The 19,868-nt window shown below is 68.9% G+C and overlaps 1 protein-coding gene across 1 annotated transcript; it reads left to right on the forward strand.

Annotated features, from left to right (window-relative positions):
- The first annotated feature begins 421 nt into the window (after positions 1-421).
- On the forward strand, positions 422-19,117 carry NPC1L1 (NPC1 like intracellular cholesterol transporter 1). The gene is given in 20 exon segments (XM_069035495.1): positions 422-511; positions 513-617; positions 1,663-3,179; positions 4,053-4,153; positions 4,250-4,422; positions 5,383-5,511; positions 6,225-6,407; positions 6,823-6,937; positions 7,681-7,808; positions 8,261-8,398; positions 9,342-9,431; positions 11,044-11,234; positions 11,313-11,440; positions 12,681-12,795; positions 13,784-13,839; positions 15,067-15,217; positions 16,557-16,788; positions 17,599-17,712; positions 17,854-18,016; positions 18,934-19,117. Coding segments are annotated over 20 exon segments (4,074 nt in total). The 3' UTR covers positions 19,089-19,117.
- The last annotated feature ends 751 nt before the right edge of the window (positions 19,118-19,868 follow it).

The following is a 19,868-nucleotide window of genomic DNA, read 5'->3' on the forward strand; positions in this document are numbered from 1 at the left end:
GGGTGGTTCTGTCACCGCCGGGATGGCACCGGGGTGGTTCTGTCACCGCCGGGGTGGTCCTGTCATCTCCGGGATGGCACCGGTGTGGTCCTGTCACCACCGCGATGGCAGCGGCACTGCCTGGATGGCACCGGGGTGGTCCTGTCACCTCCGGGATGGCAGCGGCACCGCAGGGTCCCTGCCCGCGCCGTGGGGGACACCGGGGCGGGATGTGGCACTGGCACTGTCACAGGGCCCGTGGGTGACGCCCCGTGCCACCCTGAGCTCCCAAATTCCCGGTTTCTCTCCCCAAACTGGCACCCATGGGTGACCCCTGCTGGCTCTGCCGCCCCGCGCTCCCGAATTCCCGGCTTCTCTCCCCAGATCGGCGCCGGCGTTGCCGCGGCCCCGCCCGTCGGGATCGATCGATCGATCCGGGTTAATGATCCCGGGATTTACGGCCCCGCGCGGGGCTGATTGGCCCCGGGGCCATCAGGCCAGCAGGGCCCTCCCTGGGTGGCACCGCGGGGGCGGGGGGGGCGGTTTATAGGGCCCGGTGGCACCGGGGACACCCCCCCGTCAGCATGGCCGGCAGCCTGGCACTGCCCGCAGCCCTGCTCGCCGCACTCCTGGCGCTGGTAGGGGACCGGCGACACCGCGGGTGGCACCGGGAGGGACGCGGGGACGGCGGGGGCGGAGGGTGGCACGGGGGGGGGACAGCGGTGCCCGTGGGGTGACACCGGGGAGGGGCTGAGGGTGGCCCAGGGGGTCGTGGTGCCCTTTGGGTGCCATTCGGGGCCACTGGGGGTGGCAGAACCAGGGGACATCGTTGTGGCGCCTGTTGGGTGGCATTTCGAGGGGCTGGGGGTGGCACAGGGTTGGGGGGACACCGGTGCGGGTGACATTTGTGGGCTGGAGGTGGCAGAGCCAGGGACCCTCGTGGTGGCATCCATTGGGTGATGTTTGGGTGGCACCTGGGAGGTTTGGGGGTGGCAGAACCAGGGGACACCCTCATGGTGCCCATCAGGTGCCATTTAGAGGTGGCAGAGCCAAGACCCCGTTGTGGCACCCAGCGGGTACCGTTTGGGTGCCATTTAGAGGTGGCAGGGCCAGGGAGGTGCCCTTTGGATGCCGCTCGGGGGTGATTCGGAGCAGCTGGGAGTGGCAGAGCCGCTCCTTGTGGTGCCCTTTGGGTGACAGCTGGGTGTGATTTGGAGGGGCAGAGGGTGGCACTGAGGGGACACCCTGGTGCGGTGCCCTTTGGGTGCCCTTTGGGTGCCCTTTGGAAGGGCTCTGGTGACAGTGGGGGGCGACACTGGTGTGGTGCCCTTTGGGTGCCCTTTGGGTGCCATTTGGAGGGGCTGGGGGTGACAGTGTGGGGGGGACACTGGTGTGGTGCCCTTTGGGTGCCACTTGGGTGCCATTTGACGCAACTGAAGGTGGCAGAGCTGTGGGGACACCTCCTCAGTGCCCATCAGGTGCCGCCTGGGTGCCATCTGGAGGGGCTGGGGGGGTGACAGAGAGGGGGGGACACTGCAGTGCGCCCACTGGGTGCCACTTGGGTGCCACTTGACGCAACCAAAGGTGGCAGAGCTGCGGGGACACCTCCTCAGCACCCATCAGGGCGGCTCCTCGAGGTGCCACCTCCACGCCACCAACCCGTCCCCGTGCCCATCCCCGCAGGCATCGCCGTCGCTGACCCCCACGCACCGGGCGGGCGTCTGCGCCTTCTACGGCGAGTGCGGCACCAACCCCGAGGTCAACGTGTCGCTGGTGTCCTCCAGGGTGCCCTGCCTGTCCAACACGCCGGCGCGGGTGGCCTCGGGGGCACTGCTGGCACTGCTGCGCTCCGTGTGCCCCGAGCTGGTGCGCGGCGACAACGACACCACGCGCGTCTGCTGCACCTACGGGCAGCTCGTCGCGCTGCGCTTCAGCGTGGGGCTGTCGGGCGCCGTGCTGGCACGGTGCCCCGCCTGTGCCCGCAACTTCGCCAACCTCTACTGCCACAACATCTGCAGCCCCGACCAGAGCCTGTTCACCAACGTCACCCGCGTCACCGACTACGCCCCGGTGCCCGGTGCCCGCGCCGTGCTGGAGTACCAGCTCTTCTACCGCTCCCGCTACGCCGAGGCCGCCTTCGCCTCGTGCCAGGGCGTGCGGCTGCCGGCCACCGGCGGCTACGCCATCGCCACCATGTGCGGCCGCTACGGTGCCCAGCTGTGCACGGCCCAGCGCTGGCTGGACTTCCAGGGCGACAAGAACAACGGGCTGGCACCGCTGCAGATCGACTTCCACCTGCTGCCCAACGGCTCCGAGCCCGGCCAGGACATCGCCCCGCTGGACGCGCCCGTGTGGAGCTGCGACCAAGCGCCCAGCGCTGACCAGGAGCCCTGCTCGTGCCAGGACTGCGCCCAGGCCTGCCCGCCCGTGGTGCCGCCCGCGGACCCGCCGCCGCCGTTCCGCGTGGGCGAGGCCGATGGCGCGCTGGTCATCTGCATCCTGATCTTCGCCGTCCTCGCCCTCGTCTTCCTGGTGGCCGTGCTGTGCCGCAGGGGCACCGCCGAGGTGCCACAGAAGCCACGCGGCCGCGGTCGCTCGGAGCGGGCGAGCGACAATTGGCACCGCGCCCTGGAGCAGGCGTTCCGCTGGTGGGGCACGACGGTGGCCTCGCACCCCGTGGCCGTGCTGGCGGTGGCCGTGCTGGCGACCGGCGGGCTCTCGGCCGGGCTGGTGACCCTGCGCCTCACCACGGACCCCGTGGAGCTGTGGTCGGCGCCGGGCAGCCGTGCCAGGCAGGAGAAGGCGTTCCACGACCGCCACTTCGGGCCCTTCCTGCGCACCAACCAGGTGATCGTGACGGCGCCGGGGCGCCCCGGGCTCACCTACGACTCCGTGGTGTTGGGGACGAAGAACTTCAGCGGGGTCCTGGCCGAGGACGTGCTGCGGGCACTGCTGGAGCTGCAGGACACGCTGGCAGCCACCACGGCGTGGGCACCGCGCGCGGGCAGGAACGTGAGCCTGCAGGACGTGTGCTATGCCCCCCTGAACCCCACCGAGCCCGGCGTGGGCGACTGCGCCGTGTCCAGCGTCACCCAGTACTTCCAGAACAACGGCAGCCACCTGGCGCTCACGGCCACGCAGGAGGTTGGCAAGGACCAGGGCACCGTGGACTGGCACGACCACCTCATGTACTGCGTCAAGTGCGTGCTGCGGGCGCGGGGGGCTGCGGGGGAGGGCGAGGGGCTGGGGGTGGGGGCACGGTGACTGTGGGGTGCCCAGCTGTGGGGTCAGGTGACATCTGGAGGTGGCACGGTGACCGTGGGGTGCCCAGCTGTGGGGTCAGGTGACATCTGGAGGTGGCACGGTGACCGTGGGGTGCCCAGCTGTGGGGCTGGAGTGCCACCGCTGTGTCCCCCAGCACGTCCAGGTGCCCGTGAGGTGCCAGGTTCTGGGGCTGGGGTGCTCTTGGTGTGACCCCCAGCACAGCTGGGGTGCCACCCGCGTGTCCCCCATCAGTGTAGGGTGCTCTGAGGTGGCACCTGCGTGTCCCCCATCAGTGTAGGGTGCTCTGAGGTGGCACCTCTGTGTCCCCCATCACTGTAGGGTGCTCTGGGGTGCCACCCACGTGTCCCCCATCACTGTAGGGTCCCCTGAAGTGCCACCTCTGTGTCCCCCATCAGTGTAGGGTGCTCTGAGGTGCCACCCGTGTGTCCCCCATCACTGTAGGGTCCCCTGAAGTGCCACCTCTGTGTCCCCCATCACTGTAGGGTGCTCTGGGGTGCCACCCACGTGTCCCTCATCACTGTAGGGTGCTCTGGGGTGCCACCCACGTGTCCCCCATCACTGTAGGGTCCCCTGAGGTGCCACCTCTGTGTCCCCCATCAGTGTAGGGTCCCCTGGGGTGCCACCCGTGTGTCCCCCATCACTGTAGGGTCCCCTGAAGTGCCACCTCTCTGTCCCCCATCACAGCGGGGTGCTCCCAGGTGCCCCCCCCCCGAGCGCTGGCGGGCACAGGGCAGGGGCCGGAGCGGGCACAGCCCCCGCTGACCCCCCCCGGGCCGTGTCCCCACCAGCTCCCCGCTCTCCTTCAAGGACATCACGGCGCTGGAGCTGAGCTGCATGGCCGCGTACGGCGGGCCCGTGTTCCCCTACATCGCCCTGGGCGGCTACCGCGGTACGGGGGGCACCGGCCGGGCACCGGGGGGGTGGGGGGGGCACCGGGGATGCCACCCACGCGTGTCCCCGCGCCCTCACCGCCGTGTCCCCGCAGACTCGGAGTACACGGAGGCCGAGGCGCTGATCGTCACCTACTCGCTGAACAACTTCGCCCCGGGGGACCCGCGCCTCGAGTGGGTGCAGAGCTGGGAGCGCCGCTTCCTGCAGGTCGTGCGCGACTTCCAGCGGCAGCACGGCCGCAACCTCTCGGTCACCTTCATGGCAGAGGTGCGGCCCCCGCCGTGCCCCCGCTGTGCCCTCGGTGCCCACCATGGTCCTGTGCCCCCGCTGTGCCGTCGGTGTGCCCCCGCAGTGTCCCCTCTGTGCCCCCGTTGTGTCCCCGTTGTGCCCCCGCTGTGCCCCCGCTGTGCCGTCGGTGTGCCCCCGCAGTGTCCCCTCTGTGCCCCCGTTGTGCCCCCGTTGTGTCCCCGTTGTGCCCCCGCTGTGCCTCCGCCGTGTCCCCGCCGTGTCCCCGCAGTGCCTCTGCATTGCCCTCGGTGCCCCCCATGGTCCGGTGTCCCCTCCGTGTCCCCCGTGCCCCCCATGGTTCCGTGTCCTCTGCCTCCCCGCTGTGCCCCCGGTGGCCCCCGTGTCCCCTCCATGTCCCTGTGCCCCCCCTGTCCTTGTGTCCCCTCCATGCCCCTGTGCCCCTGGTGCCCCCGTGTCCCCGGTGCTCCACAGGTCCCCCACACTCCTGTGCCTCCTCCGTGCCCCCCGTGGCCCCCGTGTCCCTCCCATGTCCCCTGTGCCCCCCGTGTCCCTGTGCCCCCCATGGTTCCGTGTCCTCTGCCCCCCCGCAGTGCCCCCGGTGCCCCCCGTGTCCCCTCCATGCCCCTGTGCCCCCCCCGTCCCTGTGTCCCCTCCGTGCCCCCTGTGCCCCTGGTGCCCCCGTGTCCCTGGTGCTCCCCATGTCCCCCACACTCCTGTGCCCCCCCGTGTCCCTGTGTCCCCTCCATGTCCCTGTACCCCCCGTGCCCCCTCCATGCCCCCCCATGTCCCTGGTGCTCCCGTGTTCCTTCCTGTCCCCGTGTCCCCCCCATGTCCCTGGGTGCCCCCCAGTGCCCCCCATGTCCCTGCTCCCCCTCTATATCCCCGTGCCCCCGGTACCCCCCGTGCCCCTTGTGCCCCCCCCCATCTTTGCGGGGCGGGGGGTGCGCGGTGCCCCCTCAGCTGTCGCTGTGCCCTCAGCGCTCTCTGGAGGACGAGATCAACCGCACGAGCGGGGAGGACATCCCGGTGTTCGCCACCAGCTACCTGCTGGTCTTCGTCTACATCGCGCTGGCCCTGGGCGAGTACACGGCCTGGAGGAGGGTCCTGGTGAGCCCGGGGGGCACGGGGGGGGGCACGGGGGAGATGGAGGGTCCCGGTGCGCCCTGGGGGGGGGGGTTCAGGGGTGGCAGAGGGTCCCGGTGCGCCCCGGGAGGGGGTTCGGGGGTGCTGGAGGGTCCCGGTGCGCCCCGGGAGGGGGTTCGGGGGTGCTGGAGGGTCCTGGTGTGCCCCGGGAGGGGGTTCAGGGGTGGCAGAGGGTCCCGGTGCGCCCCGGGAGGGGGTTCGGGGGTGCTGGAGGGTCCCGGTGCGCCCCGGGAGGGGGTTCGGGGGTGGCAGAGGGTCCCGGTGCGCCCCGGGAGGGGGTTCGGGGGTGCTGGAGGGTCCCGGTGCGCCCCGGGAGGGGGTTCAGGGGTGGCAGAGGGTCCTGGTGCGCCCCGGGGGGGTTCGGGGGTGCTGGAGGGTCTCGGTGCTCCCCGGGGGGGTTCGGGGGTGCTGGAGGGTCCCGGTGCTCCCCGGGGGGGTTCGGGGGTGCTGGAGGGTCCCGGTGCGCCCCGGGAGGGGGTTCAGGGGTGGCAGAGGGTCCTGGTGTGCCCCGGGAGGGTTCGGGGGTGCTGGAGGGTCTCGGTGCACCCCGGGGGGGTTCGGGGGTGCTGGAGGGTCCCGGTGCGCCCCGGGGGGGTTCGGGGGTGGCAGAGGGTCCCGGTGTGCCCCGGGAGGGGGTTCGGGGGTGACCTGGGGGTGCTGGGCTCGGGGTGCCGCAGGTGGAGTCGAAGGTGACGCTGGCGCTGGGTGGCATCGCCGTGGTGCTGGGCGCCGTGCTGGCATCCATGGGGCTCCTGGCGCTGCTGGGGCTGCCCTCGTCCCTCATCATCATCGAGGTCGTGCCCTTCCTCGTGCTGGCCGTGGGCGCCGACAACATCTTCATCTTCGTGCAGGAGTTCCAGGTCCGTGACGTGGGGCTGTCCGTGGGGCACCTGTGGGGCACCTGTGGGGCATCTAGGGCATGGGGGTGTCCGTGGGGCACGGGGGCACCTGTGGGGCACCTGTGGGGCATCTAGGGTATGGGGGTGTCCGTGGGGCACGGGGGCACCTTTGGGGACAGGTGTCCCCATGGGGCACGGGGGCACTTTTGGGATTCCCATGGGGAATGTGTCCCTAAGGGGGGTGCTGGGGGGTCCCCGCGGGGCAGGTGGGCACCCTCGGGTGGGCAGGTGGGCACCCTCGGGTGGGCGGGCGGGAGGTGCCCCTGGGGCACCGGGGGGGGTTTCCGGCGGGTGTCTGCTCGGAGCGGGGGGCTCCTGCGGGGGTCCCCCGGAGCGGGGGGTGCCCGGGCTGCCCCTGACCCGGCCCGGGCAGCAGCAGTCGCAGCGGGAGCCGGGCGAGACGCGGGAGCAGCACCTGGGGCGGGTGCTGGCACAGGTGGCACCCAGCATGCTGCTCTGCAGCCTCTCCGAGGCCGTCTGCTTCCTGCTCGGTGAGTCGGGGGCGACCGGAGGGCACCGGGGGCACCGCGGGGCACGGGGGGCACCAGGGCTACAGGGACATGGAGGGCACTGGGGGGCACAGGGGGATGGAGGTGGCACGGGGGGCACAGGGACATGGGGGTGCTCAGGGACACATGGGGGGCACAGGGACACATGGGGGTGCTCAGGGGCACATGGGGGGCACAGGGACATGGGGGGCACAGGGACACATGGGGGGCACAGGGACACATGGGGGTGCTCAGGGGCACATGGGGGCCACAGGGACATGGGGGGCACAGGGACACATGGGGGGCACAGGGACACATGGGGGTGCTCAGGGGCACACGGAGGGCACAGGGACATGGGGGGCACAGGGACACATGGGGGGCACAGGGACACATGGGGGTGCTCAGGGGCACACGGAGGGCACAGGGACATGGGGGGCACAGGGGCACATGGGGGCACAGGGACATGGGGGACAAGGGGGACAGGACGGGGGGGGTGGCGTGGTGTGGGGGGGCTGGCATGGGGTCCTGGCGACACGGGAGTGCCAGGGGAGGCGACACGGGTGCCACGGAGGGTCCCGGTGCCCCGGGGGTGCCCGGTGACCCGGGAGCGCAGGCGTGGTGCCCGGGCAGTGTCCGGTGGGTGAGCCGGGGGGTGGCCGGGCAGTGTCCGGTGGGTGAGCCGGGGGGTGGCCGGGCAGTGCCCAGAGGAGGTCCCGCTGACCCGGGGGTGGCCGGGGGTCCCGCAGGTGCCCTCTCGTCCATGCCCGCCGTGCGCACGTTCGCGCTGACGGCCGCGCTCGCCATCGCCTTCGACTTCGCGCTGCAGATGTCGGGGTTCGTGGGGCTGGTGGCCCTGGACAACCGGCGGCAGGAGGTGGCACCGGGGGGCACCGGGGGGGCGAGGGGACGGGGCACGGGGTGGGCACGGGGTGGGTATAGAGTGCCCAGGGTGAGCGTGGGGTTCCCAGGGTGGGTGTGGGGTGGGTGTGGGGTGGATATAGGGTGCTCAGGGTGGGTGTGGGGCCCCCAGGGTGGGTGTGAGGTGGGTGTGGGGTCCCCAGGGTGGGTGTGGGGTCCCCAGGGTGGGTGTGGGGTGGATATAGGGTGCTCAGGGTGGGTGTGGGGTGGATATAGGGTGCTCAGGGTGGGTTTGGGGTCCCCAGGGTGGGTGTGGGGTGGATATAGGGTGCCCAGGGTGGGTGTGGGGTGGGTATAGGCTGCCCAGGGTGGGTGTGGGGTGCCCAGGCTGTGCCCGGGCTGTGCAGGGGACACCCGCGGGGTGCGGGGGGGCCCGGAGCTGCTGTGCCAACCCCGCCGTGCCCCCAGGCCGGGCGCTTCGACCTCTGCTGCTGCTGCGGGACGGGCACGGGCGGCCCGGGCGGGGCGGGGGTGCGGCTGCTGCGCCCCTTCCTCGAGCGCTACTACACCCCCCTGCTGCTGCACCCCCTCGTGCGGCCCGCCGTGGTGAGGGGCACGGGGGGCACGGGGGGCACGGGGGGAATGGGGGGAATGGGGGGAATGGGGGGCACAGGGGGGAATGGGGGGAATGGGGGAAATGGGGGGAATTGGGGGCATGGGGGGCACAGGGGGGAATGGGGGGAATGGGGGGAATTGGGGGCACGGGGGGCACAGGGGGGAATGGGGGGAATGGGGGGAATTGGGGGAATTGGGGGCACAGGGGGCACGGGGGGGCACGGGGGGAATGGGGGGAATGGGGGGCACGGGGGGCACGGGGGAATGGGGAGCATTGGGGCACTGGGGGGCACGGGGGGAATGGGGGGCACACGGGGGAGCACTGGGGGACATGCGGGGCATTGGGGAGCACTGGGGGCACGGGGGGCACGAGGGACACGGGGGGCACGGGGGGAATGAGGGGCACGGGGGCACTGGGGGGGCACTGGGGAGCACTGGGGGGCACTGGGAGCACTGGGGGGCACTGGGGAGCATTGGGGGGCACTGGGGGGCACGGGGGGGCACTGGGGAGCATTGGGGGGCACTGGGGGGGCACTGGGGGGCACTGGGCGGCACTGGGGAGCATTGGGGGGCACTGGGGGGCACTAGGGGGCACTGGGGGGCACTGGGGAGCTACTGGGGGGCACTGGGGGGCACTGGGGAGGTATGGGGGGTTTGGGAGTATGGGGGAGTCCTTGGGGGGTTTGGGGGGTCGGTGGGGCTGTTTGGGGGATATGGGGAGTCCATGGGGGGGTTTGGGGAGTCCATGAGGGGGTTTGGGGGGGTCCTTGGAGGGGTATGGGGGGTTTGGGGGTATGGGGGGTCCTTGGGGGGTTTTGGGGAGTCCGTGGGGGGGTTTGGGGGTCGATGGGGTTGTTTGGGGGATATGAGGAGTCCACGGGGGGGTTTGGAGGGGTCCCGGGGGTCCCTGAACAGGAGCCCCCCGCCCCCCCAGGTGCTGCTGTTCCTGTTCCTGGCCTGCGCCGGGCTCTTCCTGCTGCTCCAGGTGTCCGTGGGGCTGGACCAGGAGCTGGCCCTGCCCGAGGTGGGGGCACGCGAGGGGCCAGCGGGGCCGTGGGGGGGCATCGGGGGGTGGCACCCATGGGGGCAGCTTGGGGGCGTGTGGGGGTGACACGGCCCTATAAGGGACATGTGGGGTGACACGGCCCTATAAGGGGCACGTGGGGGTGACACGGCCCTATACAGGGACATGTGGGGTGACACGGCCCTATACAGGGACATGTGGGGTGACACGGCCCTATAAGGGACATGTGGGGTGACACGGCCCTATGCAGGGACATGTGGAGTGACACGGCCCTATAAGGGACATGTGGGGTGACACGGCCCTATGCAGGGACATGTGGGGGTGACACGGCCCTACAAGGGACATGTGGGGTGACACGGCCCTACAAGGGGCACGTGGGGGTGACACAGCCCTATACAGGGACATGTGGAGTGACACGGCCCTATAAGGGACATGTGGGGGTGACACGGCCCTACAAGGGACATGTGGGGTGACACGGCCCTATACAGGGACATGTGGGGTGACACAGCCCTATAAGGGACATGTGGGGGTGACACAGCCCTATAAGGGACATGTGGGGTGACACGGCCCTATAAGGGACACGTGGGGGTGACACAGCCCTATACAGGGACATGTGGGGGTGACACGGCCCTATAAGGGACACGTGGGGTGACCCCTCTGAGTCACCCCTGTGGGTGCTGGGTGGGTGACGTGGCCCCGTATGGGGACACGTGGAGGGAGCTGACACAGCCCAACACAGGGACCCCTTTTGGGGACCCCCCAGGACCCTGAGGGTGCCAGAGCGGGTGACACGGCCCCATGTGGGGACACACAGGGATGCTGGGACCCTTTTGGGACCCTTTTTGGGACCCCTTTTGGGACCTTTTTTGGACCCCTTTTGGGACCCTTTTTGGGACCCCTTTGGGGACCCTTTTTGGGGACCCTTTTTGGGACCCCTTTTGGGACCCTTTTGGGACCCCTTTGGGGACTCCTTTTGGGACCCTTTTGGGACCCTTTTTGGGACTCTTTTTGGGACCCTTTTTGGGACCCCTTTTGGGACCCTTTTGGGACCCCTTTGGGGACCCCTTTTGGGACCCTTTTTGGGGACCCCTTTTGGGACCCTTTTTGGACCCCTTTTGGGACCCTTTTTGGGACCCTTTTTGGGACCCCTTTTGGGACCCTTTAGGGACCCCTTTTGGGACCCTTTTTGGGACCCCTTTTGGGACCCCTTTTGGGACCCTTTTGGGACCCCTTTGGGGACCCCTTTTGGGACCCCTTTTGAGACCCTTTTTGGGACCCTTTTTGGGACTCCTTTTGGGACCCCTTTTGGGACCCTTTTGGGACCCCTTTGGGGACCCCTTTGGGGACCCTTTTTGGGCCTGTTTTGGGACCCCTCTGGGGACCCCTTTGGGGACCCTTTTTGGGCCTGTTTTGGGACCCCTTCTGGGGACCCTTTTGGGACCCCTTTGGGGACCCTTTTTGGGCCTGTTTTGGGACCCCTTTGGGGACTCCTTTTGGGGACCCTTTTTGGGCCTGTTTTGGGACCCCTTCTGGGGACCCTTTTGGGACCCTTTTGGGGCCCCCTTTGTGGCGCCCCGTGGGTGCCGCGGCGCTGACGCGGGGCCGTCCCCAGGACTCGTACATGCTCCAGTACTTCTCGGCGCTGAACCGGTACCTGGCCGTGGGTGTCCCCACCTACTTCATCACCACGGGTGGCTACAACTTCTCCTCGGCCAACGGCACCAACGCCATCTGCTCCAGCGCCGGCTGCGACGCCGACTCGCTCACCCAGACCATCCAGCTGGCCACGCTCTTCCCCAACGTGTGAGTGACCCTGGGGCCACCCACAGGGCACCTGGGCTGGCCGTGCCCGGCTTCTGACAGCCCCGTGTCCCCACCCAGGTCCTACCTGGCCATCCCGGCCACCTCGTGGGTGGACGATTTCCTGGACTGGTTGAACCCCATGGGGCGCTGCTGCCGCTTCCACCAGTCCGGGGTGGATGAGGGGAAGTTCTGCCCTTCCACCAGCAGTGAGTGTGGGGCCTGGGGGGCAGAGGGTGCTCTGTGGTGGCCATTGGGTGGTCATTGGGTGGCCACTATGGTGGTCCTTGGTGTCCATTCAGTGTCCACCGCAATGGCCATTGGGTGCCCACCATGGTGGTCCATGGGTGTATGTTGAGTGACCATCATGATGGCCATTGGGTGCCCACCATGATGGTCCTTGGGTGAATGTTGGGTGACTGTCATGATGGCCATTGGGTGGCCATTGGGTACCCACCATGGTGGTCATTGGGTGCCCACCATGGTGGTCCTTGGTGTCCATTCAGTGTCCACCGCAATGGCCATTGGGTAGCCACCATGGTGGTCCTTGGGTGTATGTTGGGTCATCATCACGATAGGCATTGGGTGGCCACCATGGTGGTCCTTGGGCGTATGTTGGGTGAGCATCATGGTGGCCATTGGGTGGCCGTTGGGTGGCCACCATGGTGGTCCTTGGGCGTATGTTGGGTGAGCATCATGGTCACCATTGGGTGGCCATTGGGTGCCTACTGTGGTGGCCATTGGGTGCACATTGAGTGTCCATTGGGTGACCATGTGATGGCCATTGGGTGGCCATTGGGTGCCCACCATGGTGGCCATTGGGCGACCATTGGTGCTCACTGGGTGCCCACTTGGTGCCCACTGCAATGACCATTGGGTACCCGTTAGGTGTCCATTGGGTACCCACTGTGATGGCCACTGGGTGTCCTTGGGTGTCCATGGTGGCCATCAGGTGGCCATCAGGTGCCCTTTGGGTGCCCACTGTGACGACCATTGGGTGCCCGTTGGGTATCCATTGGGTGCCCACCATGGTGGCCATTGAGTGCCCACTGTGACGACCATTGGGTATCCATTGGGTGCCCACCATGGTGGTCATTGGGTGCCCACTGTGATGACCATTGGGTGCCCATTGGGTATCCATGGGGTGCTGACCATGGTGGCCATTGGGTGCCCACTGTGACGACCATTGGGTGCCCATTGGGTGCTCACCATGGTGGCCATTGAGTGCCCACTGTGACGACCACTGGGTGCCTGTTGGGTGTCCATTGGGTGCTGACCATGGTGGCCATTGAGTGCCCACTGTGACGACCATTGGGTGCCTGCTGGGTATCCATTGGGTGGCCACTAGCTGCCTACCACGGTTCCCACTGGGTGCCCACTGAGATGACCACTGGGTGCCCTTTGGACGTCCACCGCGATGCCCGCGCTGACCCCGCCGTGTGCCCGCAGGTGACCTGAGCTGCCGGCAGTGCCTGCAGTGGATGCGGCGCCCCACGGCCGAGGAGTTCCAGCGCTTCCTGCCCTGGTTCCTGCAGGACCGGCCCACCCTGCACTGCGCCAAGGGGTGCGTGGCACCGGGGGTGGCACCGGGGGCGGCACCGGGGGCGGCACTGAGGGGTGGTACCAGGGGGACACACGGGGTAGATGTCACCCAGGGGGACACAGAGGTGGGTGGCACTGTGGGGCATCTAGGGGTGGGTGCCACCTGTGGGGTCGCTCAGGGGTTGGTGTCATCTGGAGGAGTACCTGGGGGTGGGTGCCACCTGGGGGGACACCCAGGGCTTGGTGCCACCTGTGGGGACACCGAGGGGTGGGTGCCACCTGTGGGGACACCCGGGGCTCGGTGCCACCTGTGGGGACACATGGGTGGGTTCCACCTGAGGGGACACATGGGTGGGTACCACCTGAGGGGACACCGAGGGCTCGGTGCCACCTGTGGGGACACATGGGTGGGTGCCACCTGAGGGGACACATGGGTGGGTGCCACCTGAGGGGACACCGAGGGCTCGGTGCCACCTGTGGGGACATCTAGGGGTGGGTGCCACCTGTGAGGACACCCGGGGCTCGGTGCCACCTGTGGGGACACATGGATGGGTGCCACCTGTGGGGACACATGGGTGGGTGCCACCTGTGGGGACACCGAGGGCTCGGTGCCACCTGTGGGGACACATGGGTGGGTGCCACCTGTGGGGACACCGAGGGCTCGGTGCCACCTGTGGGGACACATGGGTGGGTGCCACCTGAGGGGACACCGAGGGCTCGGTGCCACCTGTGGGGACACATGGATGGGTGCCACCTGAGGGGACACATGGGTGGGTGCCACCTGAGGGGACACCGAGGGCTCGGTGCCACCTGTGGGGACACATGGATGGGTGCCACCTGAGGGGACACATGGGTGGGTGCCACCTGAGGGGACACCCAGGGCTCGGTGCCACCTGTGGGGACACCCGCAGGGTCCCGGCCAGTGAGGCCCAGCACGGCCCCAGCGTGGGCACTCGCCGGGTGTCCCCGGGTGCCCGCTGACCCCCCCGGGTGGCCCCCTGTCCCCACAGGGGCCTGGGCGCCTACGACACCGCGGTGAGCATGGATGCCAACGGCACCATCCTGGGTGAGTGCGGGGGCACACGGGTGGGACAGGGCTCCGGGGGTGGCCACTGAACCTGCTGGTGGCCACTGACCCCCGTGGTAGCCACTGTCCCTGCTGGTGGCCACTGACCCCCGTGGTAGCCAGTGTCCCTGGCGGTGACTGCTGATTCCTGGCGGTGGCTGCTGTCTTCTGTGGTGGCCGCTGGCCCCATGGTGGCCACTGACCACAGGGGTGACCACTGCCCCCCGGGGTGGCCACTGTCCCCCGGCAGTGACCACTGGTTGCCGGCGGTGACGGCTGTGGCCCGTGGTGGCTGCTGACCCCGCGGGTAGCCACTGCCCCCCTGGAGGTGACTGCTGCCCTCGGGGTGGCCACTGCCCTCTGGAGTGCCCACTGGCCCCTGGAGTGACCACGGCTCCCGTGGTGCCCGCTGTCCCCGGAGTGCCCACTGGCCCCTGGAGTGACCGCTGCCACCCGGAGTGATTGCTGTGCCCATGGTGCCCGCTGTCCCCGTGGTGATCACTGCCCCCAGAGTGACCAGTAGCCCCCATGGTGCCCGCTGTCCCCGGAGTGACCGCTGCCCCCATGGTGCCCGCTGCACCCGGAGTGACCAGCGGCCCCCATGGTGCCCGCTGCACCCGGAGTGACCACTGTCCCTGGAGTGACCAGTGGCCCCCATGGTGCCCGCTGCCCTCCGGAGTGTCCCCTGCCCCCTGGAGTAACCGCTGTCCCCGGAGTGACCACTGCCCCCGGAGTGACCACTGCTCCCATGGTGCCCGCTGCCCCCAGAGTGCCCCGTGCCCCCGGAGTGACCACTGCCCCCAGAGTGACCACTGCCCCCAGAGTGCCCCGTGCCCCCAGAGTGACCACTGCCCCCAGAATGCCCCGTGCCCCTGGAGTGACCACTGCCCTCAGAGTGCCCCGTGCCCCCGGAGAGACCGCTGCCCCCGGAGTGACCACTGCCCTCAGAGTGCCCCGTGCCCCCGGAGTGACCACTGCCCCCGGAGTGACCACTGCCCCCAGAGTGCCCCGTGCCCCTGGAGTGACCACTGCCCCCAGAATGCCCCATGACCCCAGAGTGCCCGCTGCCCCCAGAGCGCCCCGTGCCCCCAGAGTGACCACTGCCCCCAGAATGCCCCGTGCCCCCGGAGTGACCACTGCCCCCAGAGTGCCCACTGCCCCCGGAGAGACCGCTGCCCCCGGAGTGCCCCGTGCCCCCGGAGTGACCGCTGCCCCCGGTGCCCGCAGCGTCGCGGTTCATGGTGTACCAGCGGCCGCTCCGCACCTCGCAGGAGTTCACGGCCGCCCTGCGCGCTGCCCGCGCCCTGGCCGAGCGCATCACCCACACCCTGCGCAGGGTGCCCGGCACCGACCCCGCCTTCCACGTCTTCCCCTACACGTGAGTGGCACCGCGGGGACGCCACGGGGGTCAGCAGCGGGTGCCCAGCGAGGGGTGCCCATTCTGGTGCTGGGGGTGCCCAGAGCCCCTCACGGGGGTCATGGGTAGGTGCCCCAGGCAGGGGTTCCCAGTTAAGGAGTTCCCAGTTAGAGGTGCCCAGGTCGGGGTGCCCGTTCGGGGGTGCTGGGCTGGTGGGGTCACAAGTGGGTGCCCCGGTCAGGGGTCAGTGTGGGTGCCCATTTTAGGGGTTGCCAGTTAGAGGTGCCCAGGTCAGGGTGCCCATCCTGGGGTGCTGGGGGTGCCCCAGAACTTGTGATGGGGGTCACAAATGGGTGCCCAGACAGGGATTAGAGGGGTCCCCAACTCAGGCAGGGCCCAGGTAAGGGATGACCACTTAAGGGGTGCCCATGTCAGGGTGCCTGGTGCTGCTTTGGGGTGCCCAGTGCCTGTATCAGGGTGCCCAATGCCCATGCTGGGATGCCCAGTGGCCATATCAGTGTACCTGGTGCCCATTTTGGGGTGCCCGATGCTGTATTGGGGTGCCCAGTGGCCATATCAGGGTACCTGGTGCCCATTTTGGAGTGCCCAGTGCCATTCTGGGGAGCCAAAGTGCCCCTGTCAGCGTACCCGGTGTCCGTTTTGGGGTGCCCAGTGCCCACACCAGTGTACCCAGTGCCCCTATCAGCATATCCAGTGCCCATTTTGGGGTACCCAGTGCCCACACCAGTGTACCCAGTGCCCCTATCAGCATATCCAGTGCCCATTTTGGGGTGCCCAGTGCCCCTATCAGCATACCCAGTGCCCCTATCAGCCTATCCAGTGCCCGTTTTGGGGTGCCCAGTGCCCCTATCAGCATATCCAGTGCCCATTTTGGGGTGCCCAGTGCCCACACCAGTGTACCCAGTGCCCCTATCAGCGTACCCAGTGCCTGTTTTGGGGTGCCCAGTGCCCACACCAGTGTACCCAGTGCCCATTTTGGGGTGCCCAGTGCCCACACCAGTGTACCCAGTGCCCCTATCAGCGTACCCAGTGCCTGTTTTGGAGTGCCCAGTGCCCACACCAGTGTACCCAGTGCCCCTATCAGCGTACCTAGTGCCTGTTTTGGGGTGCCCAGTGCCCACACCAGTGTACCCAGTGCCCATTTTGGGGTGCCCAGTGCCCCTATCAGCATATCCAGTGCCCATTTTGAGGTGCCCAGTGCCCACACCAGTGTACCCAGTGCCCATATCCATGTGCCTGGTGCCCGCTTTGGGGTGCTCGATGCCCATCTCAGACTCCCAGCGCCACGCCGGTGCCCCAGCCGGTGCCAAGCGGTGCCCCCGCGGCGCTGTCCCCGCAGGGTGACCTACGTGTACTACGAGCAGTACCTGACCGTGGTGTACGAGGGGCTGATGACGCTGGTGCTGTGCCTCGTGCCCACCTTCGCCGTGTCCTTCCTGCTGCTGGGCATGGACCTGCGCTCCAGCCTGGCCACGCTGCTGACCATCACCATGGTGCTGCTGGACACCGTGGGCTGCATGGCACTCTGGAGCGTGCCCTACAACGCCGTGGCACTCATCAACCTCGTGGCGGTGCGGGCACAGCGGGGATATGGGGTGGCATGGGGACATGGGGCATGTGGGGTGGCACAGGGACGTGGCGGTTATGGGGTGGCACAGGGACATGGGGATATGGGGTGGCACAGGGACATGGGGATATGGGGTGGCACGGGGACATGGGGGACATGGGGTGGCACAGGGACATGGGGGACATGGGGTGGCACAGGGACATGGGGATATGGGGTGGCACAGGGACATGGGGGACATGGGGTGGCACAGGGACATGGGGATATGGGGTGGCATGGGGACATGGGGATATGAGGTGGCACAGGGACATGGCGGTTATGGGGTGGCACAAGGACATGGAGGATATGGGGTGGCACAGGGACATGGGGATATGGGGTGGCACAGGGACATGGGGATATGAGGTGGCACAGGGACATGGGGGACATGGGGTGGCACAGGGACATGGGGATATGGGGTGGCACAGGGACATGGGGGACATGGGGTGGCACAGGGACATGGGGATATGGGGTGGCACGGGGACATGGGGATATGGGGTGGCACAGGGACATGGGGGACATGGGGTGGCACAGGGACATGGGGACATGGGGTGGCACAGGGACATGGGGATATGGGGTGGTATGGGGACATGGGGATATGAGGTGGCACAGGGACATGGCGGTTATGGGGTGGCACAAGGACATGGAGGATATGGGGTGGCATGGGGACATGGGGATATGGGGTGGCACAGGGACCTGGGGTGGCACAGGGCCATGGGGCACAGGGGGTGGCTCTGGGGGTACGGGCGGTGCCCGGGGTGACAGCGCGGTGTCCCCGCAGGCTGTGGGCATCTCGGTGGAGTTCGTGTCCCACATCACCTGCGCCTTCGCCCACAGCCGCCAGCCCACGCGGGTGGCACGAGCCACCGAGGCCACGGTCACCATGGGCAGCAAGGTGGGCATGGGGGACACTGGGGACACCCGATGGGATGGGGGTGACAGCGGGGGATTCCCTCTGGGGCCGGGAGGTGACACCGCGGGGTGCCCTCCCCTCCTCGCCAGCCCGTGTCGCTGAGGGTGGCCGCTGTCCCCGCAGGTGGTGGCCGGGGTGGCCATGACCAACCTGCCGGGCGTGGTGGTGCTGGCCTTCGCCAAGGCGCGGCTCGTCCAGATCTTCTTCTTCCGCCTCAACCTCATCATCACCCTGGTGGGGCTGGCACACGGCCTGATCTTCCTGCCCGTGCTGCTCAGCTACATCGGTACGGGCTGAGTCACATCCCCCCGGGGACAGGGACAGGCTGGCACCGGCACCACTGTACCCCCGGGTCACACCCCAGGGGACAGGGACAGGCTGGCACCGGCACCACTGTACCCCCGGGTCACCCCCCCAGGGGACAGGGACAGGCTGGCACCGGCACCACTGTACCCCCGGGTCACCCCCGGGGACAGGGACAGGCTGGCACCGGCACCACTGTACCCCCGGGTCACCCCCGGGGACAGGGACAGGCTGGCACCGACCCCGTTGTCCCCTGTATCCTCATCCCCGGGTCTCAGGGACAGCCTGGCACCATCCCTGTTGTCCCCCCATTGTCCCCACCCTGGCCCTGTGCCCTCCAGGCCCCCGGGTCTCAGGGACAGCCTGGCACCGACCCCGTTGTCCCCACGCCATCCCCGTGTCCCCCACTGCCTGGGGGCACAGGGACAGCCTGGCACCGACCCCATTGTTCCCACCCCATCCCCGTGTCCCCCACAGCCTGGGGGCACAGGGACAGCCTGGCACCGACCCCATTGTTCCCACCCCATCCCCGTGTCCCCCACAGCCTGGGGGCACAGGGACAGCCTGGCACCATCCCTGTTGTCCCCACACCATCCCCGCATCCCCCACAGCCTGGGGGCACAGGGACAGCCTGGCACCGACCCCGTTGTCCCCACGCCATCCCCGCATCCCCCACAGCCTGGGGGCACAGGGACAGCCTGGCACCGTCCCCGTTGTCCCCACGCCATCCCCGCATCCCCCACAGCCTGGGGGCACAGGGACAGCCTGGCACCGTCCCCGTTGTCCCCCGTATCCCCATCCCCGGGGCACAGGGACAGCCTGGCACCGTCCCCGTTGTCCCCCGTATCCCCATCCCCGGGGCACAGGGACAGCCTGGCACCGTCCCCGTTGTCCCCACAGGGCCCAGGCCGCGGCTGCCAGCGGGGGAGGACACGGCGGGGGACACGGCACGGGGTGCGGGGCTGGTCCTTGGCAACCCCTACTTCAAGGACACGGACAAGGACAAGGACAAGGACAAGGACAAGGACAAGGAGGGGGTGTCCGGGAAAGGCTGAGCCCCCCCGCCCCCCAGTTTCCCCCCCTGTGCCCCCCCCTTTCTATTTACACTGGTTTTGTCAGATCCTGGACTGGTTGGACTGGGATGGGCAGGGGGGTGGGGAAGGGGTGCTGCGCCTCGGCTCCCAAATGTGCCAGGGGTTGGGGACGTGGGGACACGATGTGGGGCACAAGGACACTGTGGGGACAGGGGCGTGTGGGGCACGCGGGAACACGGTGGGGACAAGCTGATGGGCACTGTGGGCACAGGGGCGTGTGGGGCACAGGGGGACATCATGGGGCACGGCCCCATGGGGCACACGGGCATTGTGGGCACAGGGACATGGCCCCATGGGGCACTGTGGGGACAGGGACATAGAGGGCACAGGGACACGGCCCCATGGGGCACGGGGGCACTGTGGGGACAGGGACATGGAGGGCACAGGGACACGGCCCCATGGGGCACGGGGGCACTGTGGGGACAGGGACATGGAGGGCACAGGGACACGGCCCCATGGGGCACTGTGGGGACACCGTGGGCACAGGGGTGAGGCTGGATGAAGCCCCACAGGGCACACGGATACGGTGGGGGCAGGGCCATGGGGGCACGAGGCCACCACAGGGATGGGACCAGGTGCCCACAAACCCTCCCGCCCTTGGGTCAGATCCTGGACTGGTTGAACTGGGATGGCCGGAGCGGGGAAGGGGGCATGGGGGATATCCCAGAGCGTTATTTAGGGACCTTCATAGGGTTATCCCTGGCACTATGGGCACTTGCAGGGCACACAGGGGATATCCCA

This window comes from Aphelocoma coerulescens, chromosome 22 (assembly GCF_041296385.1).
Source record: "Aphelocoma coerulescens isolate FSJ_1873_10779 chromosome 22, UR_Acoe_1.0, whole genome shotgun sequence".
NCBI classification, from domain to species: domain Eukaryota; kingdom Metazoa; phylum Chordata; class Aves; order Passeriformes; family Corvidae; genus Aphelocoma; species Aphelocoma coerulescens.